This window comes from Hippopotamus amphibius, chromosome 4 (assembly GCF_030028045.1).
Source record: "Hippopotamus amphibius kiboko isolate mHipAmp2 chromosome 4, mHipAmp2.hap2, whole genome shotgun sequence".
Classification (NCBI taxonomy): Eukaryota; Metazoa; Chordata; class Mammalia; order Artiodactyla; family Hippopotamidae; genus Hippopotamus; species Hippopotamus amphibius.
The window spans coordinates 16,674,068-16,692,684 of NC_080189.1; the positions used below are offsets into that span (position 1 = coordinate 16,674,068).

An 18,617-nucleotide genomic window follows, 5' to 3' on the forward strand; every position below is an offset into this window, starting at 1 on the left:
TATTCTCCAGATGATGCACTGCCTTGGTATTAATATTAGGCTGTTGTCTTTATCTTAGTTCTTAGTACAGTTGTCTAATTACATTCTGAGAATCTCCATTCTCTCTGGTGGTACTCCAGCTCATTTCTATATTTGATCCTAGCTTACAAAATCTCCCTGGATTGATGTTTGTATGTGTAGGGTGTTATTTGTTGTTTGTTTGCTTTTGCTTTTGTCTCTGATTTGTTCTGTTTCAGTTGTCAATTTCTGCTGGGTTTCCTTTTGAATATCTGATAGCACACTGGGGTTCTGTCAGGTCTTTCTAGAGCCTTATGTCCTAATGGATTCAATAATTGTGTGTCTTATACATGTATGTGTTTCCTAGACTGAATATTCGTTTAATCCAATACTTGGACATTAGTCTGAGGCTTGGACAGTCTTCTATAAACACCTCTATCACCAGGACAAGCAACCCCAAAAGCTTGGACAACCATGAGGAAACAAAGAAACCCCATGCAGCAAAGGAGCAGGAAAAAAACCCACAAGACCAAATAAATGAGGAGGAAATAGGAAAAATGCCTGAAAAAGAATTTAGAGTAATGATAGTAAAAATGATACAAAATCTCGATAACAAAATAGAGAAAGTACAAGAAACAGTTCATAAGAACTCAGAAAAACAAACAGCAATGGATAACAAAATAACTGAAATTAAAAATACTCTAGATGCTATAACCAGCAGAATGACTGAGGCAGAAGAACGAATAAGTGAGTTGGAAGATAGAATGGGAGAAATAAATGCCACAGAGCAGGAAAAAGAAAAAAAAATAAAAAGACTAGAAGACAGCCTCAGAGACCTCAGTGATAACCTTAAACGTACCAACATTCGAATTATAGGCATCCCAGAAGAAGAAGAAAACAAGAAAGGGTCTGAGAAAATATTTGAAGAGGTTCTAGTGGAAAACTTCCCCAACATGGGAAAGGAAATAATTCACCAAGTCCAAGAAGCACAGAGAGTCCCATACAGAATAAACCCAAGGAGAAATACACCAAGACACGTATTAATCAAACTAACGACAATTAAACACAAAGAAAAAATATTAAAAGCAGCAAGAGAAAAGCAACAAACAACATATAAGGGAAAACCCATAAGGATAACAGCTGACCTTTCTACAGAAACTCTGCAGGCCAGAAGGGAATGGCAGGATATACTGAAAGTCCTGAAAGAGAGAAACCTACAGCCAAGAATCCTCTACCCAGCAAGAATCTCATTCAGATTTGAGGGAGAAATCAAAAGCTTTCCAGACAAGCAAAAGTTAAGAGAATTCAGCACCACCAAACCAGCCTTACAACAAGTGCTAAAGGAACTTCTCTGAGTAGGAAGCACAAGAAAAGGAAAACACCTACAAATACAAACCCAAAACAATTCAGAAAATGGGAATTGGAACACACATGTCAATAATCACTTTAAATGTAAATGGATTACGTGCTCCAACCAAAAGACACAGACTGGCTGAATGGATACAAAAACAAGACCCTTCTATATGCTGCCTACAAGAAACCCACTTTAGACCAAGGGATACATATAGACTGAAAGTGAAGGGATGGAAAAAGATATTCCATGCAAATGGAAGTCAAAAGAAAGCTGGAGTAGCAATACTCATATCAGACAAATTAGACTTGAAAGTAAAGACTATTAAAAGAGACAAGGAAGGGCGCTACATAATGATCAAGGGATCCATCCAAGAAGAACATATCACAATGGTAAATATCTATGCCCCCAATATAGGAGCACCTCAATACATAAGGCAAATGCTAACAGCTATAAAAGGGGACATCGACAGTAACACAATAATAGTGGGAGACTTGAACACCCCACTTACATCAATGGACAGATCATCCAAACAGAAAATAAATAAAGACACACAAGCTTTAAATGACACATTAGACCATCTTGACTTCATTGATATTTGTAGGACATTCCATCCCAAAACGACATAATACACTTTCTTCTCAAGTGCACACGGAACATTTTCCAGGATAGATCACATCTTGGGTCACAAATCAAACCTCAGCAAATTCAAGAAAATTGAAATCATATCAAGCATCTTCTCAGACCACAACGCCATGAGACTCGATATCAATTACAGGAAAAAAACTATAAAAAATACAAACACATGGAGGCTAAACAATTCACTCTTAAACAACCAAGGAATCACTACAGAAATCAAAGAGGAAATCAAAAAATATCTAGAAACAAATGACAACGAAAACACAACAACCCAAAACCTATGGGACGCAGCAAAAGCAGTTCTAAGAGGGAAGTTTATAGCAATACAGTCCTGCCTTAAGAAACAAGAAAATGATTGAATAAACAACCTAACCTTACACCTAAAACAACTAGAGAAAGAAGAACAAAGAAACCCCAAAGTTAGCAGAAGGAAAGAAATCATAAAGATCAGAGCAGAAATAAATGAAAAAGAAAGGAAAGAAACCATAAGAAAAATAAATGAAACTAAAAGCTGGTTCTTTGAGAAGATAAACAAAATTGATAAACCATTAGCCAGACTCATCAGGAAAAAAAGGGAGAAGATGCAAATCAACAGAATTAGAAATGAAAAAGGAGAAGTCACAACGGACACCTCAGAAATACAAAACATCATGAGAGACTACTACAAGCAACTATATGCCAATCAATTGGATAACCTGGAAGAAATGGATACATTCTTAGAAAAATACAATCTTCCAAGACTGAACCAGGAAGAAATAGAAACCATGAACAGACCAATCACAAGTACAGAAATTGAGGCAGTGATTAAAAATCTCACAACACACAAAAGCCCAGGACCAGATGGATTCACAGGCGAATTCTATCAAACATTTCGAGAAGAGTTAACACCTATCCTTCTCAAACTCTTCCAAAATATTGCAGAAGGCGGAGCACTCCCAAACTCATTCTACGAGGCTACCATCACCCTGATACCAAAACCAGGCAAAGATGTCACAAAAAAAGAAAACTACAGACCAATATCACTGATGAATATAGATGCAAAAATCCTCAACAAAATACTAGCTAACAGACTACAACAGCACATTAAAAAAATCATACACCACGATCAAGTGGGGTTTATCCCTGGGATGCAAGGATTCTTCAATATACGCAAATCAATCAACGTGATACATCATATCAACAAATTGAAGGATAAAAACCATATGATCATTTCAATAGATGCAGAAAAAGCTTTTGACAAAGTTCAACATCCATTTATGATAAAAGCTCTCCAGAAAATGGGCATAGAAGGAAATTACCTCAACATAATAAAAGCCATATATGACAAACCAAAAGCCAACATTGTTCTCAATGGAGAAAAACTGGAAGAATTCCCTCTAAGAACAGGAACAAGACAAGGGTGTCCACTCTCACCACTGTTATTCAACATAGTTTTGGAAGTTTTAGCCACAGCAATCAGAGAAGAAAAAGAAATCAAAGGAATCCAAATTGGAAAAGAAGAAGTAAAATTGTCACTCTTTGCAGATGACATGATATTATATATAGAAAACCCTAAAGACTCTACCAGAAAACTGCTAGCACTAATGGATGAGTTTAGTAAAGTAGCAGGATACAAAATTAATGCACAGAAATCTCTTGCATTCCTATACACTAACAACGGAAGAGCAGAAAGAGAAATTAAGGAAACTCTCCCATTCACCATTGCAACAAAAAGAATAAAATACCTAGGAATAAACCTGCCTAAGGAGGCAAAAGAGCTGTATGCAGAAAACTTTAAGACATTGATGAAAGAAATCAAAGATGACACAAACAGATGGAGGGACATACCATGTTCCTGGATTGGAAGAATCAACATCGTGAAAATGACTGTACTACCCAAAGCAATTTACAGATTCAATGCAATCCCGATCAAATTACCAATGGCATTTTTCACAGAACTAGAGCAAGAAATCTTACGATTTGTATGGAAACGCAAAAGACCCCGAATAGCCAAAGCAATCTTGAGAAGGAAAAATGGAGTTGGTGGAATCAGGCTTCCTGACTTCAAACTATACTACAAGGCCATAGTGATCAAGACAGTATGGTACTGGCACAAAAATAGAAAGGAAGATCAATGGAACAGAATAGAGAACTCAGAAGTAAGCCCAAACACATATGGGCACCTTATCTTTGACAAAGGAGGCACGAGTATACAATGGAAAAAAGACAGCCTCTTCAATAAGTGGTGCTGGGAAAACTGGACAGCAACATGTAAAAGAATGAAATTAGAACACTTCCTAACACCATACACAAAAATAAACTCCAAATGGATTAAAGACCTACATGTAAGGCCAGACACTATAAAACTCCTAGAGGAAAACATAGGCAGAACACTCTTTGACATACATCAAAGCAACATCCTTTTTGACCCACCTCCTAGAATCATGGAAATAAAATCAAGAATAAACGAATGGGACCTCATGAAACTTAAAAGCTTTTGCACAGCAAAAGAAACCATAAACAAGACTAAAAGGCAACCCTCAGAATGGGAAAAAATAATTGCCTATGAAACAACGGACAAAGGATTAACCTCCAAAATATACAAGCAGCTCATGCAGCTTCATACCAAAAAAGCAAATAACCCAATCCACAAATGGGCAGAAGACCTAAATAGACATTTCTCCAAAGAAGACATACAGATGGCCAACAAACACATGAAAAGATGCTCAACATCACTCATCATCAGAGAAATGCAAGTCAAAGCCACAATGAGGTATCACCTCACACCGATCAGAATGGCCATCATCACAAAGTCTGGAAACAACAAATGTTGGAGAGGGTGTGGAGAAAAGGGAACTCTCCTGCACTGTTGGTGGGACTGTAAATTGGTACAGCCACTATGGAAAACAATTTGGAGGTTCCTTAAGAAACTACAAATAGAACTACCATATGATCCAGTCATCCCACTCCTGGGCATATACCCAAAGAAAACCATAATCCCAAAAGAAACTTGTACCATAATGTTTATTGCAGCACTATTTACAATAGCCAGGACATGGAAGCAACCTACATGCCCATCAACAAATGAATGGATAAAGAAGATGTGGCATATATACACAATGGAATATTACTCAGCTATAAAAAGGGATGAGATGGAGCTATATGTAATGAGGTGGATAGAGCTACAATCTGTCATCCAGAGTGAAGTAAGTCAGAAAGAGAAGGACAAATATTGTATGCTAACTCACATATACGGAATCTAAAAATGGTACTGATGAACTCAGTGACAAGAACAAGGATGCAGATACAGAGAATGGACTGGAGAACTCGAGGTATGGGAGGGGGCGGGGGGTGAAGGGGAAACTGAGACGAAGCGAGAGAGTAGCACAGACATATATATACTACCAACTGTAAAATAGTCAGTGGGAAGTTGTTGTATAACAAAGGGAGTCCAACTCGAGGATGGAAGATGCCTTAGAGGACTGGGGCAGGGTGGGGGGGACTCGAGGGGGGGGCGTCAAGGAAGGGAGGGAATATGGGGATATGTGTATAAAAACAGTTGATTGAACCTGGTGTACCCCCCCAAAAAAATAATAAAATAATAAAAAAAAAAAAAAAAAAAGAGACTTCCTGGCTAAGGGGACCTCCTGACTCTCTGGAGCTTCTCCTCCAAGCAGGCAGGCTCCTCATTCTATTCCCACAGGTAAGCATCACTTGGAGAGGGAGTTGGCAAGATGGGGATGGATCGATTATGGGAATCACATCAACCTGGAACAAAAGGAGAACCAAACTGAATTGAGAGAAATTTGCAAAATGGGAAATTAGAGAGTATCCTGGCTAAATAACTACTTACTTATGTGCTTTCCCATAAGTTAAAAATTCTCTTTATGAAGATTATATGCTGCATGTTTCTTTCAATAGATACATTGCCAAAATATTAACACTATCATATGCCCTTTACAAATGTTGTAGCAAAAGATTCCATTTGAATGTTGATCACAAAGCCGTTTTGAGGTCTTTTAGGCTTCTTAGCACTGGATTCTACCTCTCTTTGCCTTTATCTTTAAAGAGCTGCTTTGAGGGATTTCTGACGCTCTCAGGAAAGAATATCACTGAAACGCAGGGCCTGGACTATAACTCAGATCATCCTAATCCGATTTCACAACCCTTGATCTAATCAGCAAGCTGTTTTGCTTAGCTTCTTGGTCAAGTTCATTCATTAACTCAAAGCATTTATTGAATATATGCTGTGTCTACCCCTGGGCTAGAAGGTAATAAGATTAGTAGATGAATTGAGCCCTGTCCTTTAGGAGTTTATAGTCTTATTGAATGAAGTGAAGGAAATAATAGAATGCTATTTAAAATGTATGATGGCTTTTATACTTTAAATATGTTCAAGGTCTTTCATGGCAGGTAATTGACATCAACTGTGACTTTGTGTGCCTGAAACTGCATTTTAGAACATTTTCTTTTCATATCTATTTCATCATTAATATCATGCTTCTCTCTCTTTTTTCTTCAGATCTTTATTGGAGTATAATTGCTTTACAGTGTTGTGCAGTTTCCACTGTATAACAGACTGAATCAGTTGTATTTATACATATATCCACATATCCCCTCCCTCTTGAGCCTCCCTCCCACCCTCCCTATTCCATCCCTCTAAGTCATCATCCATCATCGAGTTGATCTCCCTGTGCTATGCAGCAGCTTCCCACTAGCTATCTGTTTTGCATTTGGTAGTGTATATATGTCAATGCTACTCTCTCACTTCATTCTAGCTTCCCTGTCCCTGTCCCCTATGTCCTCAAGTCCATTCTCTACATGTGCGTCTTTATTCTTGTCCTGCCACTAGGTTCATCAGTACTGTTTATTTTTTAGATTCCATATGTATGCGTTAGCATATGGTATTTATTTTTCTCTTTCTGGTTTACTTCACTCTGTATGACAGACCCTAGGTCCATCCACCTTATTGTAAATAACTCAGTTTCATTCCTTTTTATGGCTGAGTAATATTCCATTGTATATATGTGCCACATCTTCTTTATGCATTCATCTGTTGATGGACATTTAGGTTGTTTCCATGTCCTGGCTGTTGTAAATAGTGTTGCAGTGAACATTGCGGTACATGTATCTTTTTGGATTGTGGTTTTCTCTGGGTATATGCCCAGTAGTGGGATTGCTCAGTGATATGACAGTTCTATTTGTAGTTTTTTAAGGAACCTCCAAACTGTTTTCCATGGTGGCTGTACCAGCTTACATTCCCACCAACAGTGCAGGAGGGTTCCCTTTTCTCCACACCCTCTCCAGCATTTATTGTTTCTAGATTTTTTGATGATGGCCATTCTGACCAGTGTGAGGTGATACCTCATTGTAGTTTTGATTTGCATTTCTCTAATGATTAGTATCACGCTTCTCTTTTTCAAAGACTTTTTTTTTTTTTTGCCATTACAGTCATCCCCCGACAAAGTGTTGCTGTAAAATTAATAGAAAGAATCATTGGCATTTCACAGTTTTACTGACTGTGGGTTCAGGAAGATTCTGAGCAGAAGGAAAGAATAAAAATTGAAACCCCATTGATTTTTTTTTTTATTGGAGCAAATTGGAGCATAAACCCCACCCCAAAACACACATCAAATTCTACCAGACTCTTAAATGTCATCTTCTGAAACCAAGATGAATCCAAATAGAAAAATAACTTATACTAATTTTATTTGAGGTCTTAGAAACAAAGAAATACTTTCTTATTTTGGAACAAAATGTGTATACATGTATGAACTATTGGAAAAAAGAGTTTTCTCCCATGGTTATTTAGAAGAATGGAAAGCTATAATCAGAAGTTACCTCCCACCCCCTGTAGTACCTCTATATATTTTTCTTATTCTCTTTCTTATGTAATGTCCTTTTGTGAGGCCCATTTACAGTTACAAACTGGCAGCCACTTTGATGTTTCTTGTTTATTTCCCCCCTAATTAATGTTTTTATGTGTGGTAGATATACAATTTTCTTCTATTAATGTTACAAAAAACCAACCTTAAATTTGCATCCACAATGAGGAACAAATAATCAACAAAAGCCCTTACTTAATCGTTTCTATTCACAGGCTGGGAGAGAGTGTGATCTGACTGTAATTTCATTGCAGGGCCTATCCAGGGTTAAATGTTAGTTAGTATGTCTCTTATCTTATAGCCACGTTGCTCTTCTAGAGACACATGTAATCCCTTGCATCCTAATTTGGTTCTTTGAGCAATTTGCTGGCAGTCCTCATTAGCAAGAGTGATCAGGTTTTGGTGGTCAGTCTCCAACTTCTGGTGAGTTAAACTCATTTGTTCTGTGGTTTCTACTGTGACAATAGAATTTTATTTCCTCTCTTCTTTCTTTTTTATGATCACAAGTCTCTGTGGCTGTTCATGAGAAAAGGAAGGATTTGTGTTTTTCTCATTCACCTAAGATTTAGGAATTCTTCAGCTGTTCTAAGGCTTTGTGCTTAGGCACCATTTGGTATTTTTTTGCTAGAACACTTAAATTTAGGTTGTGGTGACTGTTAGGGAATCAAAAGTGGAACCTGTAGTTTCTGACTTCACAGAGATCTGGCTTTCTTGTGATAAAACTCGTGATTCAGATCACCATACAGGGTCCTTCAAAGCCAGAGAAAAGTCCTAATGAAAAGTGCTAAAGAAGTTCTTTGAACTCAGGTGGAGGAAAAAATGCCTGCGGGATGAAGGCTCACCATATAAGAATTTTCCAGTGTTCTTTTCTTATGGCTTAACAAAATGGAATATCCATTGGACTGAGGGGCAGAAGAAGAAGAAGGAGAAGAATTGGAAGAAGAAGAAGAATTGGAAGAAAAAGAAGGCTGGACACTTGCTGAATCTCAGACATACTTGATCCTTGATTCCTGGCTGCACAATCCTGGATTCCTCTCTGGATTCTACCCAGCCTTTCCTTGGGTTTTGGCTCTGCTTTTCATCTTGCTCACCTTTACAAATTCCGTGTCTGGGTGGAGTTTGCAGAGATCAGTGAACAGTACAGGGAGATCATCTATCTTCTAGAGTCCAACAATGCTTTTAGATTCTGCTGGGTCACGATGGGATTCACCGTATACCTGGCCATCCCTGCCTTCCTCTCCCCATCTCACTGTCTGTGTGTAGCCTTGTTCCTCTGTGTGAGGATATGAACCTCCCTGGGGACTCAGTGTGTCTGCAGGTCCAGTGTCAGAGATGGCAGGTTCTTTCTGCAGTGTTCACATCCTATGAGACAGGCTGCAGAGAGCTAATGGGGGTACAGGGGGTAATGAAGTGGCTGATGCTTTCCTTCAGGCTTCTTGTTGATAGACCTGAGGTACTGAGTGCCCCCTCGCCTGCCCAAACATACTTGCTCTGTCAACCTAAATAAAAAAGTAAACCGAAGCAAGCTCAAATGACCAGAAATTGAGTTATATGGGAATAGCAGAGGAAGTGCAGTGTCGGACACTCAAACTACAATAAGCCGTGGGTGAATCCGTTGATGGTTTGGGACACACTGTCCTTATGGTCAAAGAGAGCAAAGAGGGGAGAGTCCAGCCAGAATCCAGGCAGCAAGTTCAGTGGCTTAAGGATGGGGAGAGATTCTTGGTGGATGTTCATTGTTTGAGGGATAAGTTTCTGCCTCCTGTACATCAGGCATTTACTGGAAATCAATCTCTTAGTTCTTAACGTTTTATTTGCCTGAGGGCACATGTGTGAGACTCTCCATTTCATATCCTCTGGTTCCATTTTAGATTAAAATGCTTTCACACTCCCGTAGAGCAGTGTGAAGACTTTAGCAACAGAAGGAAGCACCTGGGAAGCATGTGTAAGCACAGAGTCCTGCTCCCCCCTCCCCCGCTCAGACCCACTCGGCACTCAGAGCTGCAGCATCACCAGACGCACCTGATTCTAGTTCAGGTCATTCTCAGAGCACACGTGGACAGTCCCAGAGAGGAATGCGCCTCTCCCTTCCAGGGAGCCACTTAGTTAATCCACAAATCAGCACTCCTGTTTAAACTCGAGACCATTGTCTGACATTTTTGATGGAGCTGTTCAGAAATTGGACGTGTATTATTCATGGTGATACCACAAGCTCTTCGTGGGTGATCGCTGCTTTCTTCCTTTATCTTGCTGTCCTCATTCTTTCCACTATGCTATGTCCTCCCTCCCCTTTGCTCAACAATAGTCATGCTTGCTTGCTAAAGCAGCTCCTCTTATTTCTTATCTTTGCAGGCAAAGGTCAGGCCTGACTTTCTCAACCTCTCCTTATTCATTCCCTCCTTTCTGACCCTAATTCTGTTATGTTCCACTCAACAAATCTAAAGTCAAACCAATGTGTTTGGATTTTTCTTACCACGGACCTCGGTAAGATATTGGTCTTTCAGCGTGTGCGATTTCTAGGATGCAAATCAGTCTTTTCCCATTTAGAACCTCAGGCCACGTATAGAAGTCCACCACAAGGGAAAGGGAGGATGTTCTTGAGACGCACAAGTGTGAACTTGGGGCGGTAACCAGCTTGGAGAGCTCTTTGCTGGGAAATGGAGAAATTTCAATCAAAGACCTCATGAGCCTGATTTTCTTGCTTTTTAGTTTCTGGCAGCTTTAAAATTGTCTTAAAATTGGGACCACACCAGCCTTAGGTCTTTTTCTGTAAACACAGAGACCTGCATTCCACCCTCTACCCTGCATAGGGGTTCACATTTTAATTTCTGGTCCTGAAGCAATATTGCCCTAAGGTGGTCCCCCTTAATCTCTCTGTCTTTTGAGACCTGCCACCCTCTGTCTTCACCATGCACTTTAGAGAGATGTACTCCAGTACGTTTCCAAAGGTTTTCACACGGAAACTAACTCAGGCTTCGTTTCTGCCCCACGGGAAATGTTTCGCTCTGTATTACCTTCTGATGTTGGTTTTTCTTTCTGTTTTGTCTTCTTGCTGCAGGAAAGCAATCTCCCGGGCTGGCCTGCAGCATCTGACTCCTGCACATCCCCTCAGCTTTCCTGTGGCAAATGGGCCAGCAAAGGAGCCCAGAGCGACTCTGGACTGGAGTGTAGGTGTTGGCGGTTTCATTTCAGTATCATTCCATTGCATGTGTGTCTCCCTCATTCTCACAATTCCTGTAGCTACCAGCAAGGCTTAATAATTTTTAATATTGTTCACTGACCAATCTTCAGGTATCTAAGCCATAGCTCTGTTTTCAGATCCCTAGGAACATAGCTCCTTTATATGAAGTCAGAAGTATTGAAGACTAAAATAAAAACTTCATGAATCCTTTGAAGCACTATTGCCTGGATTTGCAGCTGTGAGATTAAAAGTACCTCTGTGCACATGCTTTATGGGTCCCTGCCAAGTTGACGGTGAATAGTTTACCCTTAGCGACATCACAAAGTCCAAGTTTGATTTCCTTAGCTCAAGCTGCCTTTTTCTTTTTTGGTGTTTTTTTTCTTCTTCTTTTTTTCCTGAGAGAGGATGACCTCACTTTATATTCCAGGCACTCCATGTCCTCCTCTTTGCTATACTTCCTCCTCTAACCCAAAGGTAGATGGGTCTCGTATCAGTGGGGTGGGTATATTAGCTGATTTTTTAAAAATGTATTTAATTAAAGTATAGTTGATTTACACAGTCACGTTAATATCTACTGTACAGCAAAGTGATTCAATTATACATATATATATACATTCTTTTCCATATTCTTTTCCATTATGGTTTATCCCAGGATATTAAATACAGTTACCTATGCTATACAGTAGGAGCTTGTTGTTTATCCATTCTCTATATAATAGTTTGCATCTGCTATATATTAGCTGATTTTAATGTTTTATCCAAAAGACATCTACAAAAACTGTTAATTTGAAGATTGAAATCTGAATTGCTTAAGTCAGAATACATTTATTGAGGGTCTTCAGTGAGTCAGGTTCTTGGCTGAAGACACTTCTAACTGTAGACTGAAAGGCCTCGTCCCTTCCTGAAGGAATGTAAGAAACAGGATGAAGCTAGAGGAGGGCTGCTCTGAGATTCTGCCAGTCTGGTCTTGATGATGAGTCTTGTTTAGCATTTCTGGTTGAGCTGAACAGAGGGAATAATCTATGTTCTTATCTTCCCATAAGAAAGACCATGGCAGGGTGGGGGAAAGGAGAGGAGTTTTTAAACTCAGTTTTATTTTTTGCACATATGCCGTGTTTAATGTCCTTTTATACTGTAATATTCCTTCCTCTTTCCCAAGAACACACTAACATCCTTATTTTATATTCTGGACACATACCAATGTATGCAATGATGTATGAAGTACCTGGCAAAAGACTGGATTTAACTGAAATGCAACTTCTTCCTTGATGGAGTCCGGGAAGTGCTCAGGTAGCACCTGTGTACGTTGAGTTGGTGTTCCGGAAGACTGTTCCTCTCCTGGAGTTTCCCTTTATTTCAGGACAGTTATTTAGTAAACTTTTAAACCATATATTCTATACTCATAGAATATATTTATACCAGTGTTTACATAATTAAAAATAATGAAATATATAAACAAACAAATAAATAGAATAAAAGAGGGATATGCATGGGCCAATGATGAGAGTGTGTTATGAATCAGGGACCCAAAAAAATGAGTTTAATATTCATGGTGTTCCAAATCCTCTGATCCAGTGTAGTAGGATCCTATTTGAGATGCAAGATTCTAATGAGAGACAGTTTGTATCATTTAGATAGAAATGTCCATTAAATCATTTCTCTGCCCCTTGTGTGACATTAGTCAAGTCACTTGATTTCTTTCAGCCTCAGTGTCCTCATCTGTAGATGGGGACAATGGTGACCCCTCCCTAAGGGGGACTTCAGGGCTGTTGTTAAATCAAATGGGGCGGTGAGTATGAAAGATCTTTGTAAACTGTACAGCCTGTGGGTTATTTATTCAGAAATGAAGTAATTGATGAATTCATTGATTTGTCACCATTTGTTGAGTACCTGCTGAAATGGGGACTTCCCTGATGGTCCAGTGGTTAAGACTCCATGCTTCCACTGCAGGGGGTGTGGGTTTGATCCCTGGTCAGGGAACTAAGATCCCGCGTGCTGTGAGGTGCCCCTCCCCCCAAAAAAGAAGCTTAGAATGCAGTGGGCAGAAAAGACATTGACTGCTAAAATACAGGGTGGTGACACCTGGAATAGAGGGGTACAGAGACCGTCACTGGGGCACGAGGAAGGACGATTCATCCCTATTTGATGTTGGAAAGAGTTACCAGAAAATGCTTCTAGAAAGAATTTTCCTTCTTGAGCCAAAGCTTGACTGGAAGGTATTATTTTTCTGATCCCTGTAGAGAGGTATATGCTCTAATGTTTCATCAAAATGGTATTTTTGGCTCGTGGTAGGAGGCAGCAGTACACAGTTTGGGAAGAGCAAATAGGAAGTAAGACTGGGTCATGAGTAGCTGATCTTTAGTCCTTCAGCCCCTTCGATGGTGGCCACCTTGCCATGGTGCCCTGATGAATTATCACGGTGGCAGGAAACACAGTGTTTCCTGTGGGAATGTGTAACAGTGGAGGGAAAATGGAAAGCCTTCCCTGAAGACACGCCATCTCAGGGCTTATTCAGAGACCTGATGCGGAAGGAGTTATAAGATGTGACTCTGAAAAACCCCGTGATTGTGAGCTAATATTGATGTTAGCAGACGGAAACCAGCCCTATACTTCCTTATTATAGTCATGGAAACGATTTTTCTCAGATGAGAGGAAGAAGCAGGTTGTTAAAAACATCTCAATGACTTTTTTTTTTTTTTTCTGAGACTTGCCCTTGCTTCCAAATTTTTGGCTTTTCCTAACCTAAGTGCTTTACACCAACTTCATTTATGTCACTTTAGTTTGCCCGCTTGTTCAAGAAGCTAAATCAGGATTTTCTTTGTTAGATTTAAAGTATTGGGTTGAAAAAATAAATAAAGTATTGGGTTGGCCAACTAGTCCATTTGGGGTTTCTGTAACATCTTTTTTTAAAAAATTTTTTATTGGAGTATAATTGCTTTACAATGTTGTCTTACTTTCTACTGTACAACAAAGTGAATCAGCTATACATATACATATATTCCCCCTTTTTTGGATTTCCTTCCCATTTAGGTCACCACAGAGCCTCAAGTAAAGTTCCCTGTGCTATACAGTAGGTTCTCATTAGTTATCTATTTTATACATAGTATCAATAGTGTATATATGTCAGTTCCAATCTCCCAATTCATCCCAGCCCCTTCCCCTTGGTAGCCATACCTTTGTTCTCTATGTCTGTGTCTCTATTTCTGCTTTGTAAATAAAATCGCCTATTCCAATTTTTTCAGATTCCACACGTATGCATTAACATACGATGTTTTTCTCTTTCTGACTTAATTCACTCTGCATGACAATCTCTAGGTTCATCCACGCCTCTACAAATGACCCGATTTCATTCCTTTTTATAGCTGAGTAATATTCCATTGTATATATGTACCACAATCTTCTTTGGCATCTTATGGAAAAATCCGAATGAACTTTTTGGTCAACCCCAATATAAGACTAGTCCTCTGGCTTGACCTACAACCACTCCCTTTATTCCACCCCTTTGTTTGCTTCTCTCCAAAAAAAGCAGTGTAACCACTTCTCTCTGTCAGCCCACATTTCTGGACTAAATGCATTGAAATGATCGAACTTTATTTAACTGTTACTATTTATTGAGCACTGATTTGGCTTGGAGCCTCCTCAGAGTCTCCCAAATGAGAATGAGGGAGGTAAAATTTTTTAAAATAAAGGTAAAAAAGGAGGAACTTTAATTTCTTGCCTTTGATGAGGTAAGGGGCCCCAGTAGTGCTAAGGGATGTTTCTGGCATAACGGTGAAGCAGGGCTGTGGAGAGTTGCCTTGTTCTGCGTTCTACCCGCTTGACTCTTGGGTTTAGATTCTCTTTGCTCCATCACCACTTAGCTCAGGGGTGGTGGGTCATCTCAAAAGCCTGTGGTACTATGACCCCCTGACTTATGTCACCTTTCCTCTCTTCATTTTACCAGTGATAAAACAGATGCAAGAGCTGTTCATGGTGCATGTGAAGTTGAAAACAAATCAGGGTGAACCTGGAATTTGGATCTTGGTCCCAAGTTTCTACTTATTGTAGAATTCCAAGAGGGCCCCCTGCTGACTCTGGTGTACCAAAGTCTGCAGAAGGGGCATAATTGTTTCCTAAACATCCCCTTGCAAAGGGCTTTGAGGAGTGTGGCCTGCTTGTGGGGTGCCTGAGACCCAGGTGAGCCTAAACTGTAGGCAACTGTGCATTTTGGCTGGGAGACTACTATTGCAGGGGTCAGTTTTTATGCTTTGGGTACATGAACTTAATAATTTCCTTGAAGTATTCCATTTTCATATTCTCGTTTCCCTACCTGGTGGTACATACGATCTCTCTCTTATTTTTAGTCTGTTTCTTGAAGTCCGGAAACTTCTCTTTTGCTGTGATTTACTCAAATGGTTTATTTTGACTTACAGGATTCTCTGCCCCATGCAGTGTCATTTCCTTGATGACTTTTCGCCAACCTTTGCTCTTGCCGCCTGCACACAGGCCGTCCCCTCCATGCATGTCAGGGAGAGAAGGCTTAATGATGGGGAATAGCCAGATCAGGCCTCAGTACAGAGCCGGGGTCTTCTACTGACTACAGTGGACAGTCAGCTTCACCCAAGATGAAAATGGCTCTTTCCTGCAGAGACTCCACTCCTGCTCTCAGCCAGGCTACACTGTTTTTTTTTTTTTTTTTTGGTTGAACTAGTTCTGTTTATTTTATTCACTTTCTGTTTTAATCCTTCATAAAACCTCTACCAAGAATGAATTGTCTTAGAGCCAAATTCATGTTTTGTGGTTGACTTTCTTATTCTAGGTTCTAGTTTGATTTCAGACACTTTGAAAGGAAGAACAATGTCTTCTGCTTGTTTATCTTCTTCACAGTGGACAGCACAGCATCGTAGGTCTACTAGCTGTCTAGTAGATGTCAGGGACTCATTGACTGCAGCTTTTTTGCTTAATCAACAAGAAAGGAGCATTTTTCTGGGAGCTGATGGGCACTCAGGGAATCTCCAGTTCCCAAAAGGCTTTGGTAGACACAAGTCAAAAGCCTGTTTGAAACATAAATGGATTTATGCTATTGAGTCCCAAGTAACTCTTTTTAAATTTCCGTCCTAATCTAGTGCATTGTGCTAAGAAGTAAAGCACACACAGTTTTTGATCTTCACATTCCTCCCAATGGCATCCTCTCTTTCCTTTCATGGTGACAACCTATGGGGGTTGCTCCCTTTGACGTCATGCCGTGAACATCAGCCAGGCCAGTTTGGGGGAAAACAAGCTAAATTGCTAGAAAGGAAGGGAGTAATTCTCAAAAAGGAAAAATAGTCTCTCGTAAATGTCACGTGCCTCTTCTGCAATGGAGACTTAATTTGGACGGGAAGATTTCTTCCCCGTTTTTAGTGTTAGAGCAGAGAACATAGGAAGTGGGTCTTCACTCTGTATCCTCTGTTTTGTAATTCGCTTTTGCCCATTACACTGCCTGAGACAACTCTCAAAGCAATAGTGGAAAAGCCACAAAGATCTTTCTGAAAAAGCATGTTGATTTTTAACATAGCAGCCTTGATCTCAGTTCATTTTTTCCTTCCTCATTGGAAAATTTCCTCCAGTGCTGTGGGCTGTAGAAAACAGGGCCTCAACACAAATAAACCCAGATCTTAAATCCAGACCACCTTTCCTTTCCTCTGGTTGATGATGCTAAGAAAAGGAGTCCTTTCTCCTGGGTAGGTAGAACACAGCACGGTGGGTGTACTGCCTTACTGTTTGGTTCCCAGACAAGATTAGGGAAACAGAGTCTTCATGTGGGATTGGTTTAAACTGGGTTATGAAACTAGGTCATTTTATCTTTGGAAACCTGGAATGAAAAGGCAGGAGGAGGCAGGGGTGTGTGTGTGTGTGTGTGTGTGTGTGTGTACCTGTATGCACGTGTGCAAACTCTCATTTTAGTCTTGTTTCAGATGGCAGGTCCTAGCAGACCTGCACCTTCTTTACAAGCTCTGGGCCTTGGCTGTTTAACTTCAGGTATGGGTATCGTCACCAATAGTGACTTGCCCAGATATCTTTCTCCACTTCCATCCCCATTTCAAAAAACATTGTCAGGTTAATCAAGATATCAGATTGCTGAGCAGAGCAGGAGGAATTAACTGACTATAACTTAGTGAAGGTCCTAGGCCTGGTCATCCATGGTAGTAGTGGGACAGATCTAGCAGGATTTCATTCACCCTCATTAGTCTTTTATTTTCTAAAATTGTGAGAATTTTAAATTAACTCACATTGGCTGCTGGGAGAAATCATAGAATCTTACAACTTTCCAGGTCAGTGAGAAGTATCTAGGTCTGCTCTTTTGCCTCTTAGTAAGTTATTATCTAAACTAACACTGTTGAACAGAAATATATATGAGCCATAAAGTAAGCCTAAATTTTAGTGGCCACATTAAAAAGTGAAAAGACATAGGTAAAATTAATTTTAATATTATATTTTGTTTAACCAAATATATAAAATATATTACTATTTCAACATGTAATCAGTATAGAAATGATCAGTGAGAGGGTTCACATTCTTTCACACTAAGTAAGTCTTCAAAATCTGCTGTGAATTGTACACTGACAGCACATCTCAACTAGTGCTAATCACATTCCAAGTGCTTATTGGACAACATAGATCTAAACTATCTGAGACGGATTTTACCTGTTATTACCTGGAAGATATTTGGGGGGGGGGGGGCAGTCCAGATTTTTTTCCCTTTCTGAATTTGTAAGGGTATTTTCATTTGATACATATTTATAATTGTCTCATTGTTTCAAAACATTTTCACAAGGAAGTATCTTCATTTTGTGTAGATTATTTGCCTCTGGTGTCAGTGTACTTTATCTATGTCATTCAGTCTATAACTCCCCCTCTCCACAACTTGTATTTTTTTACCTATAGCTACTTATTACTAGGACTTCAGGTAGAACTTGAGAGCAAGGAATCACATTTATATCTACATAGGTGGGTCTCTACTCTTAGGTAGCTAGATCTATCTAGCTAGATAGGTTGATCTGTATAAATAGGTTGATCTATATATATCTGTGTATATCAATAGAGACTTGTTTCAACACTCACTAATACAGAAGCAATGTTATCTTCATTTAGAAATAGAGCTATTTTTCCTGACTGGCACAGTTGGATACTCTGAGCTGTATACTGTTTGAGATGGTATTTTAAGAGGGATGTGTAGAGAAGAGAGAAAGAGGTACCTGGGTGTAGAGAATGGAATAAATTAAAAAACATGGCACAGAAAAGGAAAATATGACTATGTTTGGAGAAGAGTGACAAAAGAGTAGAATGTATGAAGATGAATAAGGAAGACAGATTGGTACCATTAATGGAAGGTCTAGTATGTGGGATTACGTTTGGATTTTGTTTTGTAAATAATAGGGAGTCTTTTTTAGCATCCTGAGCAAGAGAGAGGCATAATCACAGCTATGTTTTAAGGGAGTTAATTTTATAGCAGTATAAAATATCAGAAAGAATGTCAGAAGTAGAATTCAGAGCAGGAGAAACCAGGACTCAGAGATTAGAGATGCTATTCAGTGTATGGTAAGTAACTTGAACAAAGAGAAGA

At 39.5% G+C, this 18,617-nt stretch overlaps 1 protein-coding gene across 2 annotated transcripts in view; it reads left to right on the forward strand.

The window, feature by feature from the left end:
* Nucleotides 1–18,617, forward strand: part of DGKI (diacylglycerol kinase iota) — a 456,175-nt gene that overhangs the window by 150,258 nt on the left and 287,300 nt on the right. For both annotated transcript variants that reach the window (XM_057733401.1, XM_057733402.1), the window contains exon 2: nt 10,910–11,018. In XM_057733401.1, coding sequence (XP_057589384.1) covers nt 10,910–11,018 — 109 coding nt within the window. The remainder of the gene's footprint in view (nt 1–10,909; nt 11,019–18,617) is intronic.